Genomic DNA, 23,639 nt, shown 5'->3' on the forward strand with positions numbered 1-23,639 from the left:
TGTAAATTTATAGGTGGAATCATCAAGAATCAATGTTCATAGTTCGGGTTAACATTTTAATAGCATAGCAAGACAACTGAAGTACAATGTGTGCACAAAGAATACAAATGAAGAACAAAGTTCTCAGCAACAGCAATCTTATTTTTATGAAATTAGTGAAACAGCTCTTGAAATTGGAATGTCTGAAAATTGTTCTTACTGCTTTGATACTGTCATGTCTGACAAATATGATAAAGTGAATGTGCTTCTATGAATGTATAATAAAAAAGTTTGATTATTTTCCTCATTAAGATATTTTAAACCTCAAAATTTTAAAGATTTCTTTGATATCAGCATCAATGACTTTTGCCTACATGTGAGCTGGATATTAGCACCTTTACAGCACAGCTGGAAATCCCACCCCAGCAGCTGTGGGATTTCAATGACCCTTTTTAACCCCTTTATGCACGGGATCTCATTCTATATCCTCTTCCTCCGTTGATCCCTCTCCTGGATGTTGGTTCTCTTGGGGCAAGGCCTCTGGCAGAGGCCTTACATGTCCGCTCACATTCCTCCTTGGAGACAAAGTTGTTGCCATTCCCTTCACAACCACCAAACCAGAATTGTGAGCAAGAGCCGGAGGAAGAATCAAAGTAGAAACGAGATGTCCATTCATAACAGGACCCAACGTCTTGTGCCAAAGCGCACACACTCGCAGAGGGCTGAGGGACTGGACTATCCTGAAAACAGAAAAGTTTTGTAAAAGTGTTCATACAAGAAAAAAAATATTATATAATGACAGACGAAGAGTGTAAATCCATGAGCTGTTTTACTCTGTAGGGGTAGTCAGGACATCCTGCTCTTCCAAAACCAACAGCAGCTGTTACTCCATCAAGGCAGCAGCCAAATCTATAAACAAACAGACACGCACAACACAAATAATAAAGTGCAATATTGGTAGTATGGTCAGTTCATAGTTTGTTTTCATTAATGTAAATGGATCAAATATATTAGACTGTAAATAATTTTCTATTTTATGTCATTATGTATATTTCATTTACATGATATTGTATACATTCATATTTAATATTTTTATCATTTATTATTGTTATCTTTTCAGTGATTAAAGTGTGTCTGTGGGCAGATAATTTGACTGTATGTATGTACCTAGACCTATGACAGTCATCGTGAGAACAGCCTTCCCCACGAGGCCCTGAGGCAGCAGTGTGGCCATCTGGACAGCAGCCATAGTATGACTGGGCACAGTGCGGTCCAGTCACCGAGGGGTATGGATCACTTGGTCTGTGAACTGTTAACAGAGCAAATTTAGAGCAAATGTCAGAACATGCACAATAAAAAATAAGCAAATAACAACTGCATACGGAAATTACTTTCAAATCATCTACATATTGAGCTTTTTAACCTGAGGTTGCATCAAGGGTGTAAGGTACAAATCCACGCAAGGAGCTTTCATATCCACTGGAGTCCTGCACACTGGGCACCACTGAAGTCATGTAACACAAATGCAGAATGATCAGGTTAAAGAACTTTTAAGCACATGTTTGAAAATGAGTTATGTTTTATCAGGCAATCATGTTAACACTTAGATCATAGATGGACATGACAAGTTACAACCAATACAGGAAATTTAGGAAAAATACATTTTTAAAGGTTTTTAACAGTTATAGTGTCACCTATGATCTGATTTCCATTTGTATGTTTGTTTAGAATCAACCCCTAAATATATTAAAATAGAAAGCAGTTATTTTAAACTGAAATAATATTACACAATATGACAGTTTTCACTGTTGTCATTTGTGGCCAAACAAAGACAGCCTGAGTGAGCATATAAAAACATGAATTCTTCTTCCAAAAACATGCATACAAACACAATCAGTGACCATGAAGAAACTCACGTTGTACACCAGGGCAGGGCTGTGTGTTGCAGCTCTCCACAGCATGAGGTCTGGAGAAAGCGGAACATCTTTCGTCCGGATAATGATTGCGATCCAAATCCATGCAAACAACTCTGCGCTCGCGAGTACCAGTTCCACAGCTACGAGAACACTGAAGGAGACAGGGAGAGAGGTATATACTGTAAACTACATTATTGGATTTCTGCTTTAAGCCCTTCCTCTACTTCCTCCTCTCACCAGGCTGAAGTCATTGATGTAGTATCTAAAAACTTGGTGGCAAGCTGGTCTCTGGCAGGATCTGACATCATGTGGACGTGTGAGACCCCTGCAGTGGTGCTCAGGGATGCGCTCTCCTCTGCCCCCGACACAGAAGACCTCTCGTGTCTGCTGTCCCTCACCACACGTCATCGAACACTGGAGGAAACAAGAGAATAGAACAATAATCAAAGTTAGAAATAACACAGAAACAGGAGAACATGTCGCTATTCATGAAATAACTACATACATCACCAAAGGGACCGACACTGTACTCAGCACAGTGGTGCTCGTTGCAGGCCTTCTGAGAAGCTGGTTTGCTGAAGCCTAATGCAGTGCAGTGAGATTCTTCGACCATTGCTGATGTTCTCTCATTAATGCAGTACACACTACGGGTCTGCACTCCTCCACCACAGTGAAGTGAGCACTCGGAAAAAGTGCTGTATGTGTACCTACAAACACAATCAGTCACAATTTATTTCAATGTAGTTTTCATTTTTTTTCAATTTGTTTTAGAATTGCTGAATCACAATTGATTGCATCGAGAATAAAAGTTTGTGTTTACATAATATGTGTGTGTACTGTAAATATTTGCATGTAAATGTACATTTTACACTTTTATTCACTCAATGAGGTCATTTCAAGTTTGATGCCTGCTACAGGTCTCAAAAAAGCTGAGGCGTGGGCAACAAATGGCTGAAAAACAAGACATTCAGCTGGGAGAACAAGTATTGTTTATTGTATTGTCTCAGATTGTGGAATATTTAACTCTATCAACTAAAACTATATAATAAAAAAAGAAAGCCATATGTGAACATGGTCCAGAAGCGCGTCGTGTCCTGTGGGCCAAGGCTCATTCAAAATGTACTTTTTCAAAGTGTAAAAGTGTTCTACGATTCTACGATGAGTCCAAATTTGAAATTCTTGTTGAGTTGACCTGCCGGCAGTCGAGATGTTTCACCTATAGGGAACATTTGACTCATCATTAAAGAAAAAAATATGCCAAAAATGACAACAAACTCTTCAGCAGCTGGAAACCTATATCAGGCAAGAATGGGACCAAATTCCAACACCAAAACTCCAGAAACCCATAACCTCGATGCCCAGACATCTTCAAACCATTTTGAAATAAAGAGGAGATGTTACACCATGGTAAATATGCTTTTGTATGAACTATTTTGAGATAGGCAGCCGACATCAATTTAAAATGAGCTCATCTGGTGCACAAAATTCGAAACGTTCTCAGTTTAAACATCTGTTATGTTATCTACGGTCTGTTATAGTTCATGTGATTTTGAAATAATAATTTTAATGCTTTTTTTAACCTATGCATGACTGAACCAGCTTTTTAAAACAACTGGTTGGTAGTCATAAAGACGGTCACTTTTCTACCGCTACAGACATACCAGTGTTACCTGCAGTGTCTAAAATAATACAAAATAATAAACAAAAACAAGCAAATCAAAAACAATAGAAATTCATGAAAATATATAAACAAAGCCGTATCAGACAATTTAAGGAGTATGCAAGTATACACATATGCATACAGTATATTTCATTATGCATGCATACACATATCGCGCATGCATAAAACTGTACATTACCTGTAGGTGTCCAGATTGGCTGCAGCTCCAGTGCCATGTCTAGACACAACAGGAAGAGAGTGATCCTCAAAACCCACAATCTCCCCATGGCTCACCGCCTTTCGGCAAAGATAATGGTGTTAGAATGAACTGTTTATGTGTGTGGTTTTGTGCTATAGTCAGTGTACACGTACTCTGCAGACTCCCTCCACACAGACGTCTCTGCGGCCCACATAACATGGTGTGCCGTCCACTACAGCGGGTCTGTGACGGTAGTAGAAGTTCTCTCCTCTGGGCACACACACTAGCTCACATGGGTTTGAAGCTAGGCCAAAACACAACAGGTTATGTGATTATATGAAGAGCCTCATCTTGGGACACCAGTGCACTGAACTGCCTGGGGAAGATTTTTGACCATAAAAACATGTGAAAGCTTCCAGAAGTTTCTAACTTAACCACTGATTATATCTAATTACATGTTATATGCTTAATTTCTGCACCAAAGTCACTGGTTGTCATTTAAGAAAATGAATCTCCAATTTAAGCTGCTGTGAAACAAATAATTCTTCTTAATTAGTAAGTATTTTTGAGTTTGTGAAAATATTTCTGTGTGAATAAGACAAAATTGAATGAGGTTTATTATTAAAACAAGAAAATGGCAATGGAATGAGATAAATTCATATAAACGTAATTTTTTTCACAAATATATACACACACATATATTACGTAAATAAAAAATCTTCTAGATGTAGTATTTATTTCACTAATAAATACAAAATAAAAAAATATCAGAAATAAAATGTATATATTTATCATTTAATTTTTAATTCAGCTACATTACAAACAGTAGCTGTTGCAGCGCAAAACCACAAACTTATTTAGTTCCTCATATAAAAGCTGCATCCATAAAATGTTTATTATAGTCAATGCTTTGTGTTATGTTCTACCTCCATAGTATGGCTGCCATGTGTAACGTTTTCCCTTGAAATCCATTCTGTCAAAATGAGCACACTGTTCTTCACGGAAATCCATAGATCCAACAGGGCACTCCTTTAGAGAGCACAAAAATGATAAAGATGTAAAAAACTAAAACTAAAAAACAGTGTTTAAGCAGTTTTGTTGTGTTTAGTTGTTTACCTGTATGTTACAGAGTTTGTAAGACTTGGATGGTCCAACGCAGTTGTGCCCACCATCGGTCCTTAATATTGAAAATTAGAGGCTGAGTTATGAAGAGAGGTGTTCTTATAAAGTAAAGGTTGTAAATGTACTAAACACACACATTCACCGACCTCATAGTGTTGCAGATCCTGGTTCTCACTGCTACTCCAGTGCCACAGGTGCGACTGCATGCTCCGTACGGGCCATATTCACCCCAGTAATCATTAGATGGCTGCCTCACCTACAACCAAACACAATATCTATGGTGGGGACCAATTTCAGTCTGACATAGCTCACACTATTTTGCATGAATCACCTAAACATCCACTGGGAAATTGCTTTAGAAAACACATAAGCACAAGATGTGAGCAAAAAATTAGGAGGATTTACCAAAGATCTAAAATCTGACCATAGTAGTCATTTCTGCAACTATTTAAACTAATTTTAAAGAATGTGTTTCGGTTTTTATTACTCACACAGAGAACTGCAGAGACCAAGCTCAGGATCCCGAGAAGAGAGTGGAGCATCATCTTCATAATACAAATCACATCTTATTTTAATATATTTCTAAATTTTTGCTGACAGCAAATTATTTAGACTTCTATTATGAATGGTCACTTACCTTCTCAGTGTGTCAATGTTGAATATCCCAAGTCCTCCCAGTCACAGCGAGAGAGAGTTGTGACACAGATTCACTCAGGACTCAACAGCTTTCCCTTTGTGCACACGTACACACACTTACCAATACACACTACTCATCTCAGGTTTCAATTAACCCCTCCTGGGACAATATCAGGAATCTTATCATGATAAAAGGGAAATTAATTAAATTTAATACAAAACCTTCAACACACTTAATTAGCGATCGCTGTTTGTTAAAAATGAAAAACAGATTGAGTTCCACACAACATGTTTATTTAGATTTTATTTACATTTTTATTTAATCATTTTGCAGTCTTCTAAAAGAAAGGTCAAAGGTCAAGTTTGCATAGTGTTCTTCACCATGCATTTTTCAAATCAGTTCAACAGAAATATACAGTTTTAGCTGTTGCGTAAAGGAACATTTCATGAAAATAAAGTGAAATTTTGTTTTGTTTTAACAAACATGCAGCTTTTGGCTTGACAATACATTAACTGACGTACTCGAATGATACGGATTACTTGTGGATTATTTTATCAGCCGTTTGATCTTTCATTCTGGCGGGACACATTGACTGCAGTGGATCCAACAAGTAATGCACTACAGAATTTGTACGGTTGCAGCAAAAGTACATTTTTGGATATGATATTCCTTTAATCAGAACAGAAGAGAGAGAACATTATTATATAAGCGCAAGTGTGCATTGTGTGAGAGATCTCACAGTGAGGCTCTTTTCAATGTTCTGACCACTGATGTTCCGCTTAGTGCCGCTAAACATACAGTATTAAATCATAGGGGTGGAAGTGTTTTAACACTCCGTCCTCTAAGCTGCTATTTTAGTCCCTGTCACTTTTCAACAACCAAAATGACAGATGGTCGCTGTCATTGTGAAGGAGAATGCAGACTCACTGTTCCAACTTTACCTACAGAATTGGCTTCACTTCCACCCCAACAATTAAGATCCAGACACCACATATACTACTTATGGAGACAATGAACTTGGATCGACAGTATGCATTGCTTATGTGCCTATAACATTTCATAAGGGAGTTCGATAAAATTTCAGCCGTGTAATTTCCTGGATGTTAAAATCTTTACTTGTGTATCGTCTTACTATGCAGGGACAAATATCTTATAAGTCAGTCATTCGCACGTACGTTGATTAACCTTAAAATTGTTGCTCCTGTAGTTTTATCAAAGCTGTCGGTTGAGCTTGTCAGCCTGTCTCTCTTTGGAATCCAAGGCGTATTTGGTGTCTTGGAGGTCCTCGATGGTCTCCAAGGCCTCCTGCAGCTCCTTGTCAAGGGAGTTGTATTTGTCGGTCAGTATTCTGTTCTCCAGGCGGAGCTCCATGATGTGGCGACTCAGCTCCAGGTTGTAATGACCACAGTGCTCACGTAGCTGCTCCACCTCCCTCAGAAGGACCTCCATGCTCCTCATCAGAGACTCCAACTTCTCCTTCTGCTGCGTCATACTGCTCTGTTGATCTTGCCCTTCGGGTTTGTATAATATTAATAAAAGAAGCGAGAGGAAAAAGACACAGACACAGGCAAACACCGACTGAAATCCTCCCTCGCTTCTCTGTCTAATAGTGTCCGCTTTAAACAAATCCAGTTTGTTTAATCCCCTCCCTGTCTCACCTCTTTGTCCTGCTCCCTGCTAATCTCTCTCTTTTCTATTTTCTATATAGACATCAGTGGTCTTCGACTGATTTTGCTTCATGGTACTGGTTTTACAGTGGACTTCAAGAGTCCATCCAATACCTGTATTGTTTTTGTTAACTAAAACTTCTTAAAACAATTGCACTAATTAAAATATATAAAATTAGAATAAAATGTTATTTTAGGTATTACATATTAGATAAAACCTTGAAAAACTAATTTTAAGTTGAAATGCTAAAATGAATAAAAAAAGCTAAATAAAAATGACAAAAATGATCAAAATTAAAAAAATTAAACTTAAATTAAAATGAAAAGTAAACTAACAATTGAATGAATCAAGTACCTTAGTTATCATTAATAACAACTATGTGAAAAGCATTTTCTCCTCCCTTTGCATTGTATTTAGTATTGTTTATGTCCATTGTGATTTTTGGGCTGATCCAAAGGACATTCTTTTACTGTTTCTAGATAGTAATACTCTATATTAAACAGAAATACATCCCAAAAAACATGCATGCACACACACACACAAAAATGTATATTAGACATAAAAAAGAGAGCTTTTGATGATTTATGTACAGTATCTTCTCTTCATAATGCCTAACGATCAGTCAAGCAAAGGTAAAAGTGTACTTTGCTAAACGTTAAGCCACTAAAATCCCTAATGTGATTACCATACCAACACAAATACTTTAACCCCAGACTGTTTGACTGCTTATTCAGTACACTTCCAGTCTACGCTCTTCTCACTTTAGAGGCTAATATTCAAAAGATAGATGGATCCAAATGATTAATCTGATAAAACAGATTTATATTGTAATGGATGAGTGAAATGCAAATTTTGAGAGCAAGAGAATTGAGCTTGCAACTATAAAAAAAAAAAGTATGCAACATTAGTCTCCTGCATAGTCTTTTAATCTGTTGGCACAGTCAGGGGCACAAGTAAAGCTAGACACAAACTAGTCCAGCAAAAGTTATCAGGAATCAGAGACTGCAAACAAAAGAAAGACACAGAGAGAAAGCCATAAAAACAGCTTGCCTAAATTATCGCCACATTCAGCTCGTCACGCAAACATCACCGCTGCTGCTAAAAAAAGAGAAAAAAAAGAAGAAAAAAAAAGCTGCTGCTGCTGAGACGATGCTGACATGTAGTACTTTTTTGTGAGTTATGGCCCTGCAATTCTTGCTGTTTGTTCTTGTTGACAAAAAATATATATTTTTTTGTTTTGCATATATATATGTTTAAATATATACATGTTTCCTATCTAATTCTTTTAAGCATATAAAAAATACAATAAATAGCCTATTTTCCGAACTTCATTCAAAAGATTCCATACAATGTTTATATATATATATATATATATATATATATATATATATATATATATATATATATATATATATATATATATATATATATATATATATATATATATTAGATGTATATATCATATATACATTATATCATTTCAGTGCTAAAGGTTTGGCAGTCACTGATGTATAATATTCTCTATCATAGATCAGTGGTTGCAGTACCAGTACTCGGCCACTTGCGCTGTATCATAGCAACGCTATTGTAAACAGTACTCTCTTATTCATCTCGCATGTGGTATATTTCTTGGAGTAGTGCTTATTAACGCAGCTGAAAATGCAGCAAGCCGAACCTTTAGCAGGGGAAGAGGCAGACGAATCTGGACCATCTGTCGAGTCGAAAAACCCAGAGGAGAGAATCACCGCCCGTCGCCTCCGCATAGCCGCCCGAAATGAGGCCAAAACACGGTAAACCTCTCGAGTTCATTAGCTCGGTACCTTCTTTTATTAGTTAGCAATAAACGTGTCATTTTCAGATATTTAAGTAACTTATTCCATTTTTAATATGCGTACCGAAACGCTTAAATTCAGTTTTTGATGATATTTATTTATTTTATTTGCAGTGAAGAGCTCGGCGAAGATTCCCAGCAAAAGGAGGATGTTAAAGAAGAGATACGGAAAAGTCAGAAGGAAGTGGAGAAATGTAAAAGGGTCAGTCGACTGCATTTCAATATATTTTTCAAATGAAACGTCTTGCTTTCATTCCTATATTATATTACAGTATCGTGGAGTAACTGATTACATGTAACTACATTACATAATTGAATTGCAAAATGAAAGTAATTGTAATCATTTACAGTTACTAAAAATTGTCATTAAATCACAGTTACTGTAATTTGTTCATTTCAGGGTGGTTTATATTATGTTATATTTTATGATAAATTCTATCATATCATATGATATTGATAAGAAAGCAAATTGAATATCGTGCATATAGCGTGTGAGGTAGATCAGGATTTTCACTTTTCTCTGCCCTTTTTGCAGCACATGACAAAATTACAAAGCGATGGTCTGGAGTTGGTGACCAACGTTCAGGTTGCTGTAGATGCCAGAGAGTCTGACAGAAGAACAGAGCTAGAGGAGGCATGTCGACTGAGGTACATGCAATGAAACACTTCCCTCTGTCACGATACGTCTTCGAAATTGTCTCTGTAAAATTTGCATTTACAATAAAATTTTATATTTTGATTGTATTAGGAGAGATAAGCTAGAAAACGAGGCCAAGTCCAGCCAGGAAAAGTTTGAGGAGATCACTCGCAAATGGACTGATGCTAAAATGAAACAGACCCCACTGGATCTAAGAGATGCTCTGAACAGCCAGCAACAGCTCTGTGAACAGATTGTAGCAGACAAGAATAAACTAATCAGTGAACTACAGCAGGTGAACTTCGGTCTGCAACAAACACGTGGCAGCAGACTGTAAATCGCAGGAAATTAAAGAGTGTTTTTGTATAGGAGCTGAAGGCAAGTGATGATCGGTATGTGAAGGACCTGAAAAAACAGGCTAAAGACATAGACCTGCTGATTGAGAGGATGGAAGAGCAGATCTCAAGTTTGCAAAAGTCATACAGGGAGAACCTGAAGCAGATTGAGGTATTGTACTGCCTCCTGCAGGCTCGAGGCCACTCATGATATTCTTCTTATTCGTTTGGTTTAAAAAATGAGCAGCTACACTACACATAACGGCAAAGCTGTGAATTACATTATTTTGTGTCATTTACTTTGTATTAACATTAAAGAACGCGTATGATGAGGAGAGGAGAACAATGCTGACCAAACACAGGAAGAAATGGGAACATCAGATGAAGGAACGAAGCGAGAAAGAGGTGTAATATGTAAAAAAGTAACAAACGGTTTCAGAACAAACATTGGATCGAAAACGATTTTTATGTGAATACGTTTGAAACCGCTTTGACAACAGCATCTTTCTTTCCAGCTAAAGGACATGCTGCAGGGTTTAAGCCTCCTGGAGGAACATGAGGACTTGCTGCAGAAGCTGAGGGTGCAGAAAGCTGAAGAATTCAACATAGACAAAATCAAAATGGATACAGAAGTACAGGTGAATTTAATACACACTCAGTTATGAGTATAAATCTGTAACTGTAACTATATGCTTGAGACGGTAATGCTCTAGGTGCAAAAAGTAAAAACTGCATTTGTGTCTGTCTGTGTGTGTAGAATTTAAGAAAAAAGTTACAAGAGGTGAAGTTCAACTGCCATCTGAATGAAGAAAAACTTGATTACAAATATGAAGTGCTGAAGAAAAGAGAGGAAGAGAACGCCATTTTAAAATCCCAACTGAAGAGGAAAATTATAAGGTATTATATTTTGTAAAGATTAATCTTGGTACACTACCATTAGTCAGATTTATTTAAAAAATATAAAATATAAAATAAATATATTTTAAATTAATTAAATTAATTAATATACTTTTAATTAATCAAAATGATTCATGTTTTCAACATTATAATAATACTAAATATTTCTTAATAATCATATTAAAATCATATCTGAAGGACCATGTGTCAATAAAGGCTGGAATGGTTGCTGAATATATTATTTTTAAAATATAGTAAAATAGAAAATAGTTATTTTAAATTGTCATAATATTTAACAATATCAGTAATCACCCTGAATCAGAACTGACCTGATTTTTTTTTTTTTTTTTAGAATGCAAGATGTTCTCAACAACCTAAAGTCTAAATGCACCAATCAGGAGAAGCAGTCGAAAGCAGAGGAACAGTCTCTGAGAAATGACTGTGCACGCATCAAACAACAGTACAAAGATATGCAGAAGAAAGCAAGGTAGGTGCACTTACTCTCATCATGACCTAGAAAGCGTTCAGACAGTCCCAGGACAAACCTTGTTTTTGTGTGTTTGGAAAGACACTTTGCAGCACTGGATGCCGAGCGTTTTGAGAAGATATGGTTGATAAGTGAAGGTGAATTAAAGGCCCTGGCACACAGGTCGCTGGAGACGGACAGAATTATTCACGAGCAGCGGCTGGGTCTGGCTTGGGTGTCTCCTCCACTCCCCTTCATGGAGCGCTCCGGTCCGATCGAACATAAGACCCTCAGTACTGACTCACGGGCACCTGCAGACACTCTGCATGAGAAAACAGGAGAAGATTCGTTGGAGGAATCTGAGAGTCTGGAGGACTTTGGTAATGGAGTGAACAGGAGAACAGTGAAGAGAATTCTGGAGCTACTGTGTGATGAATTGGTGAGCGTGTGGTTGTGGCTGATTTCATTAAGTTTGAAATCATGTTAACGGTTTGAAATCTTGAAAAATTATACACTGAGAAATTGTTCTTGAAATTATTTTATATCCCTCATGTTGTCCCAAACCTGTATGGCTTTCATTCTTCTGTGGACCACAAAAGAATATATTTTATGATGCATAACTTATTTTGTCCACATTATTAAAGTCAGAGTGGTGCAATGTTTTATTTTGGGGTTTTTTGAAAAGTGCAAAATATTCTAACAATTAAAACACTATAAATATTTAAAAATGGTCATTTGATGCTCCAGAACAAGCCCATTGTAAAGAAACTGCTGTAAATAAATTAAAAAGTAATTGAGGAGACACAATAAATAGTTTTTCCTTTTCAAAATCCTCTTAGGAGACAGCAAAACCCCCCAAAAACTAAATCACCAGCGTGTGTGTAAAAGTGAAATTATATATGCTCAATCACCACATTTTTCTTTAATTTTGCAACATCATTCTCCTATTCTTTCAGGGTTTTCTTGTAGAGAGTAAACTGCTAAAGCTGGTGTCTCACCTGGAGAAGAATGAACAGTCCCTCATAAAGCTAGATTGCATTTTCACAGTAAGTACAATGAGACCTGTGGTTCTCAGCCGGGGGACAGGAGCAGCTGAGGGCCTCAGCAAACCTCCAGGAGGGCCCCAAATATGTCTAAATTTTTCAATTTAAGTTGTGTTGGCATAATTTAGATTCTAACGTAATTCTAAAATGATCTGACATCTTATTTTTGAGTATTTTTTTTCTTTTACTGGAGGTACATATCGGCTTAGACAGAAGGGGCATTGAATGTGGTCGAGAACCACTGAAAAAACAGAAAGCCTGATGTCTCGGTTGATTTCTTCTTTCTTTTATGCACACAGGCAATAGGGATTGAGAGTGAGAAGGGTGTGCATAAAATGGCTGAGTTCTTAATGAATTACAGAGAGCATGGCAGAGAGCAGAGGGAACTGGTAGAGGTAAAGATGGATCCATCACAGCTTAAACTCTCACTATACTAGTCTGAAAACAAAATGAAATATGTTGCATTTCTCTTTTATGTGTTTGTTAGGAACAGGAGATAACCAACAACCAACCCTCTGACTTTATCCATCCTAATGATCTACTAGTGGCTCTGAAAGATTTTACCGCCCAATACTGCAGACCCGAGTAAGTGCATTTCAAACCTCAATGTTTCTGCTCTCATACATATTCCCTAAAATCAACTATTTGTTGTTATGCCCAGCGATCTTGGGGCCTCGGGGAAGAGCAGTATTTTGGGTTTGGATAAGAGAGATGACTCTGAAGATACAGCATACTGGGAAAGTATAGCTAATGTCATCCCAGAGTCCAAACTCAGGCTCTGGAGTGCTCTAGATACAGCTCTCAACAAGTACCAGTAAGTGTGCTTTTTTGTCGTCAGTAATTATAACATGCTACAGCCCAATTAAAACCTTGATTTGGACTTGAGAAATGAACATTAACAATGATGTTTTATTCCCAGTACTGTACTGACTGAAAGGACTGAGCTTCTGGCGGAAACACAAAATGTTCAACAACAGAATACTGAGCTCAGACAGCTGCTGCAGCTTTATACATCCTCCAAAGTAGGTGTATGTGTGTGTGTGTGTGTGTGTGTGTGTGTGTGTGTGTGTGAGTGAATGATGATAATGTTCAGTTTGTCTGTTCTCAAATCATATAACTTGATTTCTTCTGATAGGCCAGTGCTGAGCCGGAGATGCAGCCCACCAGGATGAGGCAGTTCAACATGTGACGTACTTTAGAAAAATAAAACAATGAACAAATCTGTATATGCAATCTAAATTATGAGGAACATGCATTTCAACACTGTAATTGAAAATTTCAACTTAATTTGAATTATGGGTATCGAAATAAACCATTTTCAACACAAAAATCTGAAAATATTCATTGCTAAGCAGTGCATGGACTGCAAAACGAATTGTTCTCTGGCAGGTTTAACAAAGAGACGCAGCACTGCAGGTTACACTTTTCAACACTAGATGGGGATGTTGCCACAAGCATAACTTTAGTTGACCGCTTTTATTTATATTTATAATTTGTAAAATAAACATAATTCGTTTATATGTATGAGTGTAAAAAAAGAGCCCCCCAGTCTTACTCTTTATGTTAAGCGATATTGGAATGATGGAAACGCAGTCTCAAGACTTCAAAAGACGCAGGTGTAACGGTCAAAGACGTCCGGTTTAGCGCATTTACACAGAAGAGGCTTGAAGAGGAGACTTTGGAAACTTTCTTTACACACTGCAGTCCAAACATAAGTATGTTTTTATCACAAATTAACCTTTAAATTGAACGTGTCCAAACTAAATTGCATTGGGTTTTTTTTTTGTTTGTTTGTTTTGGTATTAGACTTAGCAAGCATTCAGGTTTACCTAAAACTTTACGTAATGTTAATATAAACATTACATTTCATAGTATTGATTTATTAATTAGGGTTTTGTCCAAACAACTCATATATTTTGCCTTTTGAATAGTTTTGGAAATCATAATCGTTTTATTGTTTATCGACACAGCAGATTCTAATGACAGCTAGCCCCAGGTCTTCTTTATATTATTGTTAAATAGACTATGTATTCATTTATTAATTCATTTTCAGTTAACATGTGGGAATTCCATTGGTCTTGTTCCTCGGACTGTAACGGGTCAGAGGCGAGTGAGGAGACGGAGATTGCTGTGAATATCGGCGGTGTCAAGCACATTCTCTACGGGGACGTGCTGAACCGATATCCCGAGACGCGTTTGGCGGAGCTGGTGAACCGATCCACGGATTCCACACAAGATCTCTGTGCGCTCTGTGATGACTACGACGACTTAAAGCGAGAGTTTTACTTCGACAGAGACCCAGAGGCCTTCAAATGCATCCTAGAGCTGTATTACTACGGAGAGATTCATATTAAGCGAGGAATCTGTCCCATGTGCTTCATGAGAGAGATGGACTACTGGGAGATCGACGCGGAGTATCTGGATGAATGCTGTATAAGCAATTTAAATGAGGTGCAAACCGAGCTGGCGGAAATAGCAGATAAGGTCAAGACCATCCTGGATGATCTGGAGGATGATGAGACGGTCACTAGAGGTCAGAGGTGCCAAGCGTTTCTGCGGAATCTCATGGAGAAACCAGAGTCATCTTTAGCCGCGCGCGTAATCGCAGTGGTGTCGTTCGCCTTAATCCTGCTCTCCTCTGTGGTCATGTGCGTGGGAACCATCCCCGAGCTGCAAGTCCTAGACGCCAAGGGACACCACGTGGAACACCCGACCCTTGTGTTCATCGAGACGGCTTGCATCATCTGGTTCACCCTGGAATGCATTTTGCGCTTCATATCCTCTTCGAACAAACTGCGCTTTGTGTTTTCCTTCATGAATATAGTAGATGTTCTAACTATCATGCCGTTCTACTTAGTGTTGATTCTGGGCGCCGCTCAGATGGAGCTGGCCGACGTTCAGCATGCAGTGGAGGTGTTGCGCATTTTGCGCCTTGCGCGGATTTTTAAAGTCGCGCGCCACTCAGTAGGTCTGCAAGCTCTCGCCGTATCGTTCAAAAGCAGCTCGAACGAGCTGGGTCTGATGGTCACGAGTATGACTGTGGGAGTTTTCTTGTTCTCTTCGCTGGGATACGCATTGGAGCAGAGCCACCCCGAAACTATGTTCACCAGCATCCCACAGTCCCTCTGGTGGGGCATCATTGCCATGTCCACCGTGGGTTACGGAGACATCTACCCTAAAACGACGCTGGGCAGGTGTAACGCCGCTGCAAGTTTCCTGTGTGGAATCGTGGCGATCGCGTTACCGGTTCACCTGATAATCAACAACTTCGTCTTTGTTTACAGTAAGCAGCGCGTGCTAGAATCCAGTGCACAGCATGAGATCGAACTCATGGCGTTGCGCGCGAAGGACGAAACACAGGGGTGTCCGGAGTCTACAAAAAAGCCATCACAGGCTTCGGTGGTCAACAGCTCGGTGTGGGATAGTGCTGTTGTGTATCCCCCTGACACAACAAATGCTCCCAAAGACCAGCTGTCTACAAAGGCGAGATCAACCACAGAGTGATTCAGCTTCAAAATAATAAACTTCTTAGGTGATTAAACCAATCTATAATCTATATATCGTCCATTGGTTTTCTTGTAGCCTACTCCATCTATCTATCCATCCATTCAGTGACTAATGTAATACATCTTTTTTTATAGAGTAACGCCGCTTATAAGTAAATATATAATTTAATGCCAGTAATCAAAAATTTTGACATGTAAAGTCGTTATCACAAAATCAACAAATAATGTAATTATTTTAATACATACATTAAAATAGTGATTTATTTGTAATCCGCATGACAAAAAAAAATATTCAAACACTGCTTGAATTTTTTATGTTGAACCTGTTAGGATAAAATGAACCTTTTTGGCATTTTCAATAGTGACAATATATTTGTATTAAAAATGACCGAGCAGAGTGCGGACTGCAAAATCAGGGTTGTCCAGTTTTATCACGTGGCACAACTTGTTGCCTTGCAGTTTCCATATTTCAACACTAGAGTGAGATATTTCAACATAAAATCGAGTTGCTGCGCGCGCTAACACACCGCTGGACGACCGCTGCTCGACAGACACGACGCGCCTAACTTCCCAAAGCGCTTTAGCGTGCATTTATTTGTACTGAGTGGAGAAAGCAAAGTTTTACAAAAGAAAAGCTTCCGTTTGGTCGAATTCGAAATGTTATATAATTAAATAATATACTATAAAAGCTGTAAGAGTGTAAAAAAGTTGAAGAAAGCGCGAGAGCCATGCGATGTCGCAGGTCTACATTGTTTAAATGTACCGCTATCAGTTATAATCACAGTAAGATAGTATATGTTTTATGACTGCATGAGTTGCAGCCTGTCCCTGGTCCTTCAATCTGAAAACAATTTATGACTCTCCACCCCTCCCATCACGTCTGCTTCATCCCTACACACACACACACACACACACACACACACACACACACACACTCAACACACCTTGGTTCTGCTCCTGTCACCCGTCTATACTCATGTTGCGCTCGTTCGGATTCATTCTGCTCTAGACACGGACATCATGCAGCTGAAACCAGACGCTTTCTTCATAGGGTTTTGATCCAAACATATGTAAGTTTTTCTTTTTTATTATTATTATTATTATTATTATTATTATTATTATTATTATTATTACAATCTACCATTTGCATTAGAAGATTATTTATAACGTGGAGCACTCGATTTTATTAGTGTGAACACGGCTTAGGCTAATGTTCGAATAATGTAATACCTCTGTAAAAAAATGTTTTTCAAAAGGCTATAATAAATAAAAACCTATCATCTTAAAGTGAGCAAAACGTGTTTTGTCCTCTTTCCTGCTAACCTTGAAGGTGAAACCAACTGTTAAAGCTAATGCCAAAATCAAAACCTTTGTAAATGTACATTTTTATTAAAATAAAGCAGTTTTCATTGTTTTCAAATGTTGTCACAAAAAGTCAGAATATATGCTCATTTTCTAAAAATCACAGTATGAAATTTTGTGTCAGTCTCTCATAGTAGAGCTACTAGTTATCGACCTGTTGCTTTTTATTATCCACTAGATTAAAAAATTGATTCTTTTGTTTAAAACTCTGGATTGTTTCAGTTAACATGTGGGAGTTCCCGAGGACTCGTTACGCGGACTGTAACGGGTCAGAAGCGAGTGAGGAGACGGAGATTGCTGTGAATATCGGCGGTGTCAAGCACATTCTCTACGGGGACGTGCTGAACCGATATCCCGAGACACGTTTGGCGGAGCTGGTGAACCGATCCACGGATTCCACACAAGATCTCTGTGCGCTCTGTGATGACTACGACGACTTAAAGCGAGAGTTTTACTTCGACAGAGACCCAGAGGCCTTCAAATGCATCCTAGAGCTGTATTACTACGGAGAGATTCATATTAAGCGAGGAATCTGTCCCATGTGCTTCATGAGAGAGATGGACTACTGGGAGATCGACGCGGAGTATCTGGATGAATGCTGTATAAGCAATTTAAATGAGGTGCAAACCGAGCTGGCGGAAATAGCAGATAAGGTCAAGACCATCCTGGATGATCTGGAGGATGATGAGACGGTCACTAGAGGTCAGAGGTGCCAAGCGTTTCTGCGGAATCTCATGGAGAAACCAGAGTCATCTTTAGCCGCGCGCATAATCGCAGTGGTGTCGTTCGCCTTGATCCTGCTCTCCTCTGTGGTCATGTGCGTGGGAACCATCCCCGAGCTGCAAGTGCAAGATGCTCAGGGTAACCACGTGGAACACCCGACCCTTGAGTCCATCGAGACGGCTTGCATCATCTGGTTCACAGTGGAGTACATTTTGCGTTTCCTGTCTTCTTCGAACCAGGTGCGCTTTGTGTTTTCCTTCATGAATATAATAGACTTTCTAGCCATCATGCCGTTCTACGTGGTGCTGATTCTTACGCATTTGGGCACTGCTATCATGGAGCTCGCCAACGTCCAGCAGGCGGTTCAGGCGTTGCGCATCATGCGCATTGCGCGCATATTTAAACTTGCGCGCCATTCATCAGGTCTGCAAACTCTTACATTCGCACTAAAGAGCAGCTTGAAAGAGCTGGGTCTGCTGCTCATGTACATGAGTGTGGGGATATTCCTGTTTTCCGCGCTGGGGTACACATTGGAGCAAAGCCACCCGGAGACCATGTTCACCAGCATCCCACAGTCCTTCTGGTGGGCTATCATTACTATGACCACCGTGGGTTACGGAGACATCTACCCTAAAACAACACTGGGCAGGTGTAACGCCGCCGTAAGTTTTCTGTGTGGCGTAATAGCTATAGCATTGCCAATCCACCCGATAATTAACAACTTCGTCATTGTTTACAGTAAGCAGCGTGTGCTAGAAACTGCTGCCAAGCATGAGATCGAACTCATGGCGTTGCGCGCGAAGGAGGAAGCGCTGGAGTGTCCGGAGACTGGAAGAACGGCTTCGGCTGGCAGCAGCTCGGTGTGGGATAGCGCTGCCGTGAGCGCGTCACAGAGTGACACATACATCCCGTTACTTGGTGATCCAACAAATGTGTCCAAAGGCCAACCTGCCCACAAATGCAAGAACAACTAGAGAGTGATTTGCGCTTGGCCTCTGCCACTAGTTCAGAATAATATATGATTATTTTGATTATTTTATATTAAACAGAAATAATTAGTATGAACAGTACACTGTAATTAGAGTCTGGAATACGGCTGAACTTGTTCAATAATCGTTAAACTATCTATCTATCTATCTATCTATCTATCTATCTATCTATCTATCTATCTATCTATCTATCTATCTACCTAATGTTTAAATATATAGTTGATGTAACTCTAACCCTCCGCTCAACAATAAATGGTTTCATGTCAGTAATCAAATCTTGGTCAAAGTTTTTAACATAAAATTGCTATTTATCAGGTTTATTCACCTTTCATTGATATACCTGCCTAATAGCTATACTGCAAGTTTATACACTCCCAAGTCTCTTTTCAGAAAACAGTTAAATAATACTGGTATTAATACTGGTCAGTAAAACCTTCAAAACAACAGTTCATCAAGAGACATTAAAGTAAAACAATAGAGAAGTCAATTAAAATGGTTGTAATTGTAAATAAATTATATTAAAAAATGAATGTATTGAAATCAATCATTTAAATCTTACACACATCAAAGGCTTGAAGACTCCTTGTCTCTGAAGACATCTTACAGTAATGAGAATATCTGACTGCTCTCTTAACTGAACAAGCCTGAAGGAAGAAAAATGACTTTGAATTTCAACCTAATTTGTATACATTTTGTAACATTTTTTCATTGATCTTTAAAATAAAACGACTATGTCTGTATTACTTTTCTTTCCACATGAAATAGTTCCCTTGTCTCATTTACGTAGCCATTTGGCATTAAACAAAAACTAATTATTGCTTAAATTATAATTACTATGTAGATAGAGCAATAGTTCAAAACTGTGACTGAATGTGAACGCTATGATGTACCAGTGGATGTCTAAAACCTATAGTGCTTTAGATACTGATCTGATCCTAGACATATATGAAATTACCTGTACTTTTTTTTTTTAATCTCACCTGCCCATTAAACCACAGTGTGAACCACCACCCCCCTCTGTGGGAGTTTGAATGATGTGTCTCTAGAGAGTTTGAATTTTACAGCAGTGCTTCGAGCGTCCCTTGGGTGTCAGACACTCATTTGCTGGCTACAGAAAGACATGGGTGGACGTGGATGTGGGAGTGTTTGTGTGTGGGTGTTATTCATTCTGTTTGAGTGAATTAATGCAATGAATGTGTTTGTGCCCACATGGAAAGATCTTTGTGTTTGTGTGTGTAGTTCTACCGATGGCTGGACACTGAGATATGGCTTAGATCTGGCATGTGGGTGGACAAAAGAGCAGCCGGTGCTAATAGGCAGTAATCACTGACCCCGCAAGCACAACTAAATCAGCATCACACAACACAAAATGGCCACATATCAGCATCTACAACATAAATAACAGCAAAATGGACCTCTATAACTCTCACACCGTCATGTTGTTGTCCAGCTAAAAGGAAAGCACATGTTCCATGCAGCTGACGGCATCCAAAATCTCAATTGCACGTGGATCAGTATTATGTTACATACACTACATTGTAACCAGAGCACATAGTCAGACCCCCCCTCCACATCAGACACATTTTGGAAGCTCAAAGCCTACCGCTTTTTAGATCTAAAAATAAGTTTCCCCTCTAAGAGTAATAGGGGGTAAAATCAGGCATTGCACACAAGCCTCTGCATTTCTTACAAGCTGTCTGCTTTTCAGAGGTCATTGTGCTTGACCTTTTGAAAGTACAGATTTGTTTTCGAGAGACAAACAGGTGTGAGCTTATAATTTTCCATAGTTTATGTGGAAAAAAGGAAAAAAAAAGACTGTTTCAATTCACAGATTTGTTTACAGTAAAAGTATGAAGAGGGAAAAGAAACTGTTTTGATTTAAATGAAGTGAGAGAACGAGGCCTTCCTCTACATCAAATGTAATTTTCAGAGGAAAAATTTGAGAAAAATTACAGTTGCATATGCAACTGATATTTAAAAGTATTGTATAGAACCCCTCTTTTTCTTTTAGAAACAAACTATTTCTTCACAAAAAGTGCACGCCACACTGTGGTTAAACCTAAGCAAGAGTGATCACAGTGATCAAAACCGACCTTTACTGATGGAGGGAAATAAGGGAAAGGAAAGAGGAAAAAGAAAAGCCTGAAAAACAAAAAATAACAGGCCTGTTCACTTTTCATGGGTTTAAAGTTTGCTGTTTAAAATGGAGCTTTCAAAATAGGCTCTGAGGACTGAGAGGCCAGGGAAGAGTGCTAGGAGGTCAGAAGCAAATTCCAGAGAAAAGACAAAGGTTTTTACATAAAGTGTTTTACAATTTAACAATTTAACTTACATAAGGCTCAGGATCCAAACAAATGCTGACCACTGACCACTGCAATGGTGACATACAAATTGTGATTTTCTCCTTATGCACAAAAAATGCTTCGCTGAATGCTTTGTTTTGTCCTTAATTACACAATTGAATTAAGCTAGTTTAAAGGGTCATTTTTTGAGTGAAGATTGAGTTAAGTTAATCTATATTTTCAAAAACTATTTTTTATATTTGAAGTGTAAAAGTTGTGGCCCCAGTGCCTGTGTACTTACATAGTAACTAGATGCACATAGTATGTAACCGCAGTGCAAGTACACATTGGTACATAGTATCTACCGCTCTAATGTTTGAGTTACCATGTAAGTACACTAGTAGTGGTGCACCAACTCCATCAACTACACATCTAATCCCTCCTACTTTACATATCCCTAAACCTACCCATCTCCAGCCCTGGATCAAATTGTTCCAATACACATATTGTTGTTAGAAAATGTAGTTATACGTTATAAGCTTTTTCATATGCAGTTGCAGAAATATTACAACTGTAGATACCAATGTGTACTTACAATGTTGTTACATAGTAGTTACACATCTAGTTACTATTAGGGCCACAATATTAAGTGGGACCAATTTCTTTTATATAAGTAGGAGGTCTATTGTAAAAGCAGATGAATATATTTGGGGGTTCCTGGAAACAAAAAGCTGTATATCTTTATCTATGAGATATTTAATTCATTACTTATACACAAAACAATAAGTGATCTATGTACGCGTAAAGGTCTACACTACAGCCAGCCAATATCAAACCAAGCCATCGTTTGGATTCCCAAAACATTCCTTACCCATGGCATTCATGTGTCCGTGAAATAAGCTCTTAAAACATTCAGCGCAGATTTAGCAAATAGCAACCTTCGACTGAAATCAATAAAAAAAAATGAGTTATACTGAGAGTTAAGTGCAGGTTATTGGGAAGATGGCTGGGCGCCACAACCACATTAAAAACACACACACACACATACACACAAACCACACTCAGCTATACTGTTGTGCCACCGTGTTTGCTAAATGAGGATGAGAATGAGCGCATGAAGGAGAATATAAATAAACTGGATGGTGAACACTTGACTTCCTGTTGACAGAAGGCATCATGTCATATATAAATGATGCCGCTAAGGTTATATGTGCAGCGTTTAGCCGTCAATATCTCTTCAGTGCATGAAAAACACACGTGGCTCTCAGGGAGCCATTCCTCACCAGCCCATGTCATCTCAGCTGCCGTGAGGAATCTCAATCCGGTAGGACTCGCTCCACATTACAGGAAGTGACAGTCACACTATAGTCTACTCACAACAGCAAGGTCATCCTTAGAGCAGCACAGACAAGCTGAGATTGAAAAGCCCAGTAAATCGCTGCTCTTAAATCTCATGGCGGCACACTCCGTCTACAACATCCCCACCCTTCAGTCGAGCAAGACCCCACAAAAGACACAATTTTATTGAAGATATATTTCACACAGTGCGCTTACATTATCAGCAGACGCTTAATTAAGGAAATTGGCCATGAGTGGCAGAGCAAGCTGGGTCCAGAGCGGAGCAGGTCCATTACTCCGTATAATTAATTACTGGTATAAAGTAGACGTATGATCATATTTCTTTTAGGATATGGGCAATATTCTGAGCACAATGTTTTTGGCAAAGAGTTCATAAAGAGCTAGCGTGACCTTTTTAAAGCTTTTTGACTGATGGAGCAGTGTTTCAGACAGAGATCTTTTTCCATGGTTGGTTCAGTGTCACACGAACCTTCAGAAATCATTCAAAACATTTAACCTCTTATTAGTGTTAAAATTAAGACAGTCCACATCGCTGTTTTTGAAGTATTATGTGACACTGAAGCCTCCTGTTATATTTAAGAAAAACTAGTAACACTATTTTATGGTTACACATATTACTAGAATATTTAAATACCTATTAATGACTTATTCTACATGACCTTAATCCTATACCCAATATACCTACATTTAACCACTACTTTACTAAAGAAGCAAATTAAGAATTTATCTATGAAAAAAATGTAATTAATGTTACCTATTCTAAAGTGTTACCAAAAAACTTTATACATGCATTAACTGTCACTGTCACTTTTGTATAAGGCCTACAAACACAAAACAAGTTCAGTAGTAGAATTAGAAGTAAAGGATTCATTTGACCGATTCAAACTGTTTAAATTTTGAATTGTTCAAAAGAATCAGTTCATAAGAGTCATGTTTCATAAATCTCATCAGAATCAAAACAAGCCACGATGGATTTTTTTGTGGGACTGGAAGCAAATGGAAAAGAATTCATTTTGAATAATTCCATT

At 38.4% G+C, this 23,639-nt stretch overlaps 4 protein-coding genes across 7 annotated transcripts; 3 read left to right on the top strand and 1 right to left on the bottom strand.

Moving 5' to 3' along the window:
- Nucleotides 1-47: 47 nt before the first annotated feature.
- On the bottom strand, nt 48-11,553 carry paplnb (papilin b, proteoglycan-like sulfated glycoprotein). Of its 3 annotated transcripts, none has more exons than XM_043220568.1 (14): nt 11,427-11,553; nt 5,368-7,024; nt 5,023-5,132; nt 4,871-4,931; nt 4,681-4,783; nt 3,928-4,058; nt 3,755-3,852; nt 2,401-2,602; nt 2,133-2,309; nt 1,896-2,046; nt 1,403-1,483; nt 1,147-1,288; nt 813-888; nt 48-719 (listed from the first exon to the last, which is right to left on the bottom strand). In XM_043220568.1, exons 2-14 carry the CDS (start codon nt 5,425-5,427, stop codon nt 441-443), a joined length of 1,671 nt encoding a protein of 556 aa, XP_043076503.1. In that variant the 5' UTR covers nt 5,428-7,024; nt 11,427-11,553; the 3' UTR covers nt 48-440. The 3 variants fall into 3 exon arrangements, with proteins under 3 accessions (XP_043076503.1, XP_043076502.1, XP_043076504.1); XM_043220567.1 differs by having other exon boundaries at nt 11,383-11,519; XM_043220569.1 differs by lacking the exon at nt 11,427-11,553 and having other exon boundaries at nt 5,368-5,421; nt 5,514-8,527.
- On the top strand, nt 8,644-13,704 carry drc1 (dynein regulatory complex subunit 1 homolog (Chlamydomonas)). 2 transcript variants are annotated; one of them, XM_043220565.1, is made up of 16 exons: nt 8,644-8,971; nt 9,127-9,214; nt 9,548-9,660; nt 9,761-9,944; nt 10,019-10,156; nt 10,303-10,389; nt 10,500-10,622; nt 10,742-10,881; nt 11,234-11,368; nt 11,450-11,786; nt 12,304-12,393; nt 12,690-12,785; nt 12,878-12,975; nt 13,052-13,204; nt 13,310-13,412; nt 13,526-13,704. In XM_043220565.1, exons 1-16 carry the CDS (start codon nt 8,841-8,843, stop codon nt 13,577-13,579), a joined length of 2,070 nt encoding a protein of 689 aa, XP_043076500.1. In that variant the 5' UTR covers nt 8,644-8,840; the 3' UTR covers nt 13,580-13,704. The 2 variants fall into 2 exon arrangements, with proteins under 2 accessions (XP_043076500.1, XP_043076501.1); XM_043220566.1 differs by having other exon boundaries at nt 13,310-13,416; nt 13,526-13,664.
- Nucleotides 13,705-14,287: 583 nt separating this feature from the next.
- On the top strand, nt 14,288-16,686 carry LOC122325535 (potassium voltage-gated channel subfamily F member 1-like). Its single transcript, XM_043220570.1, has one exon. It carries the CDS (start codon nt 14,416-14,418, stop codon nt 15,892-15,894), a length of 1,479 nt encoding a protein of 492 aa, XP_043076505.1. The 5' UTR covers nt 14,288-14,415; the 3' UTR covers nt 15,895-16,686.
- Nucleotides 16,687-16,821: 135 nt separating this feature from the next.
- On the top strand, nt 16,822-19,237 carry LOC122325536 (potassium voltage-gated channel subfamily F member 1-like). Its single transcript, XM_043220572.1, has 2 exons — nt 16,822-16,966; nt 17,481-19,237. Exon 2 carries the CDS (start codon nt 17,486-17,488, stop codon nt 18,953-18,955), a length of 1,470 nt encoding a protein of 489 aa, XP_043076507.1. The 5' UTR covers nt 16,822-16,966; nt 17,481-17,485; the 3' UTR covers nt 18,956-19,237.
- Nucleotides 19,238-23,639: the final 4,402 nt, after the last annotated feature.

Source organism: Puntigrus tetrazona, chromosome 20, assembly GCF_018831695.1.
Source record: "Puntigrus tetrazona isolate hp1 chromosome 20, ASM1883169v1, whole genome shotgun sequence".
NCBI classification, from domain to species: domain Eukaryota; kingdom Metazoa; phylum Chordata; class Actinopteri; order Cypriniformes; family Cyprinidae; genus Puntigrus; species Puntigrus tetrazona.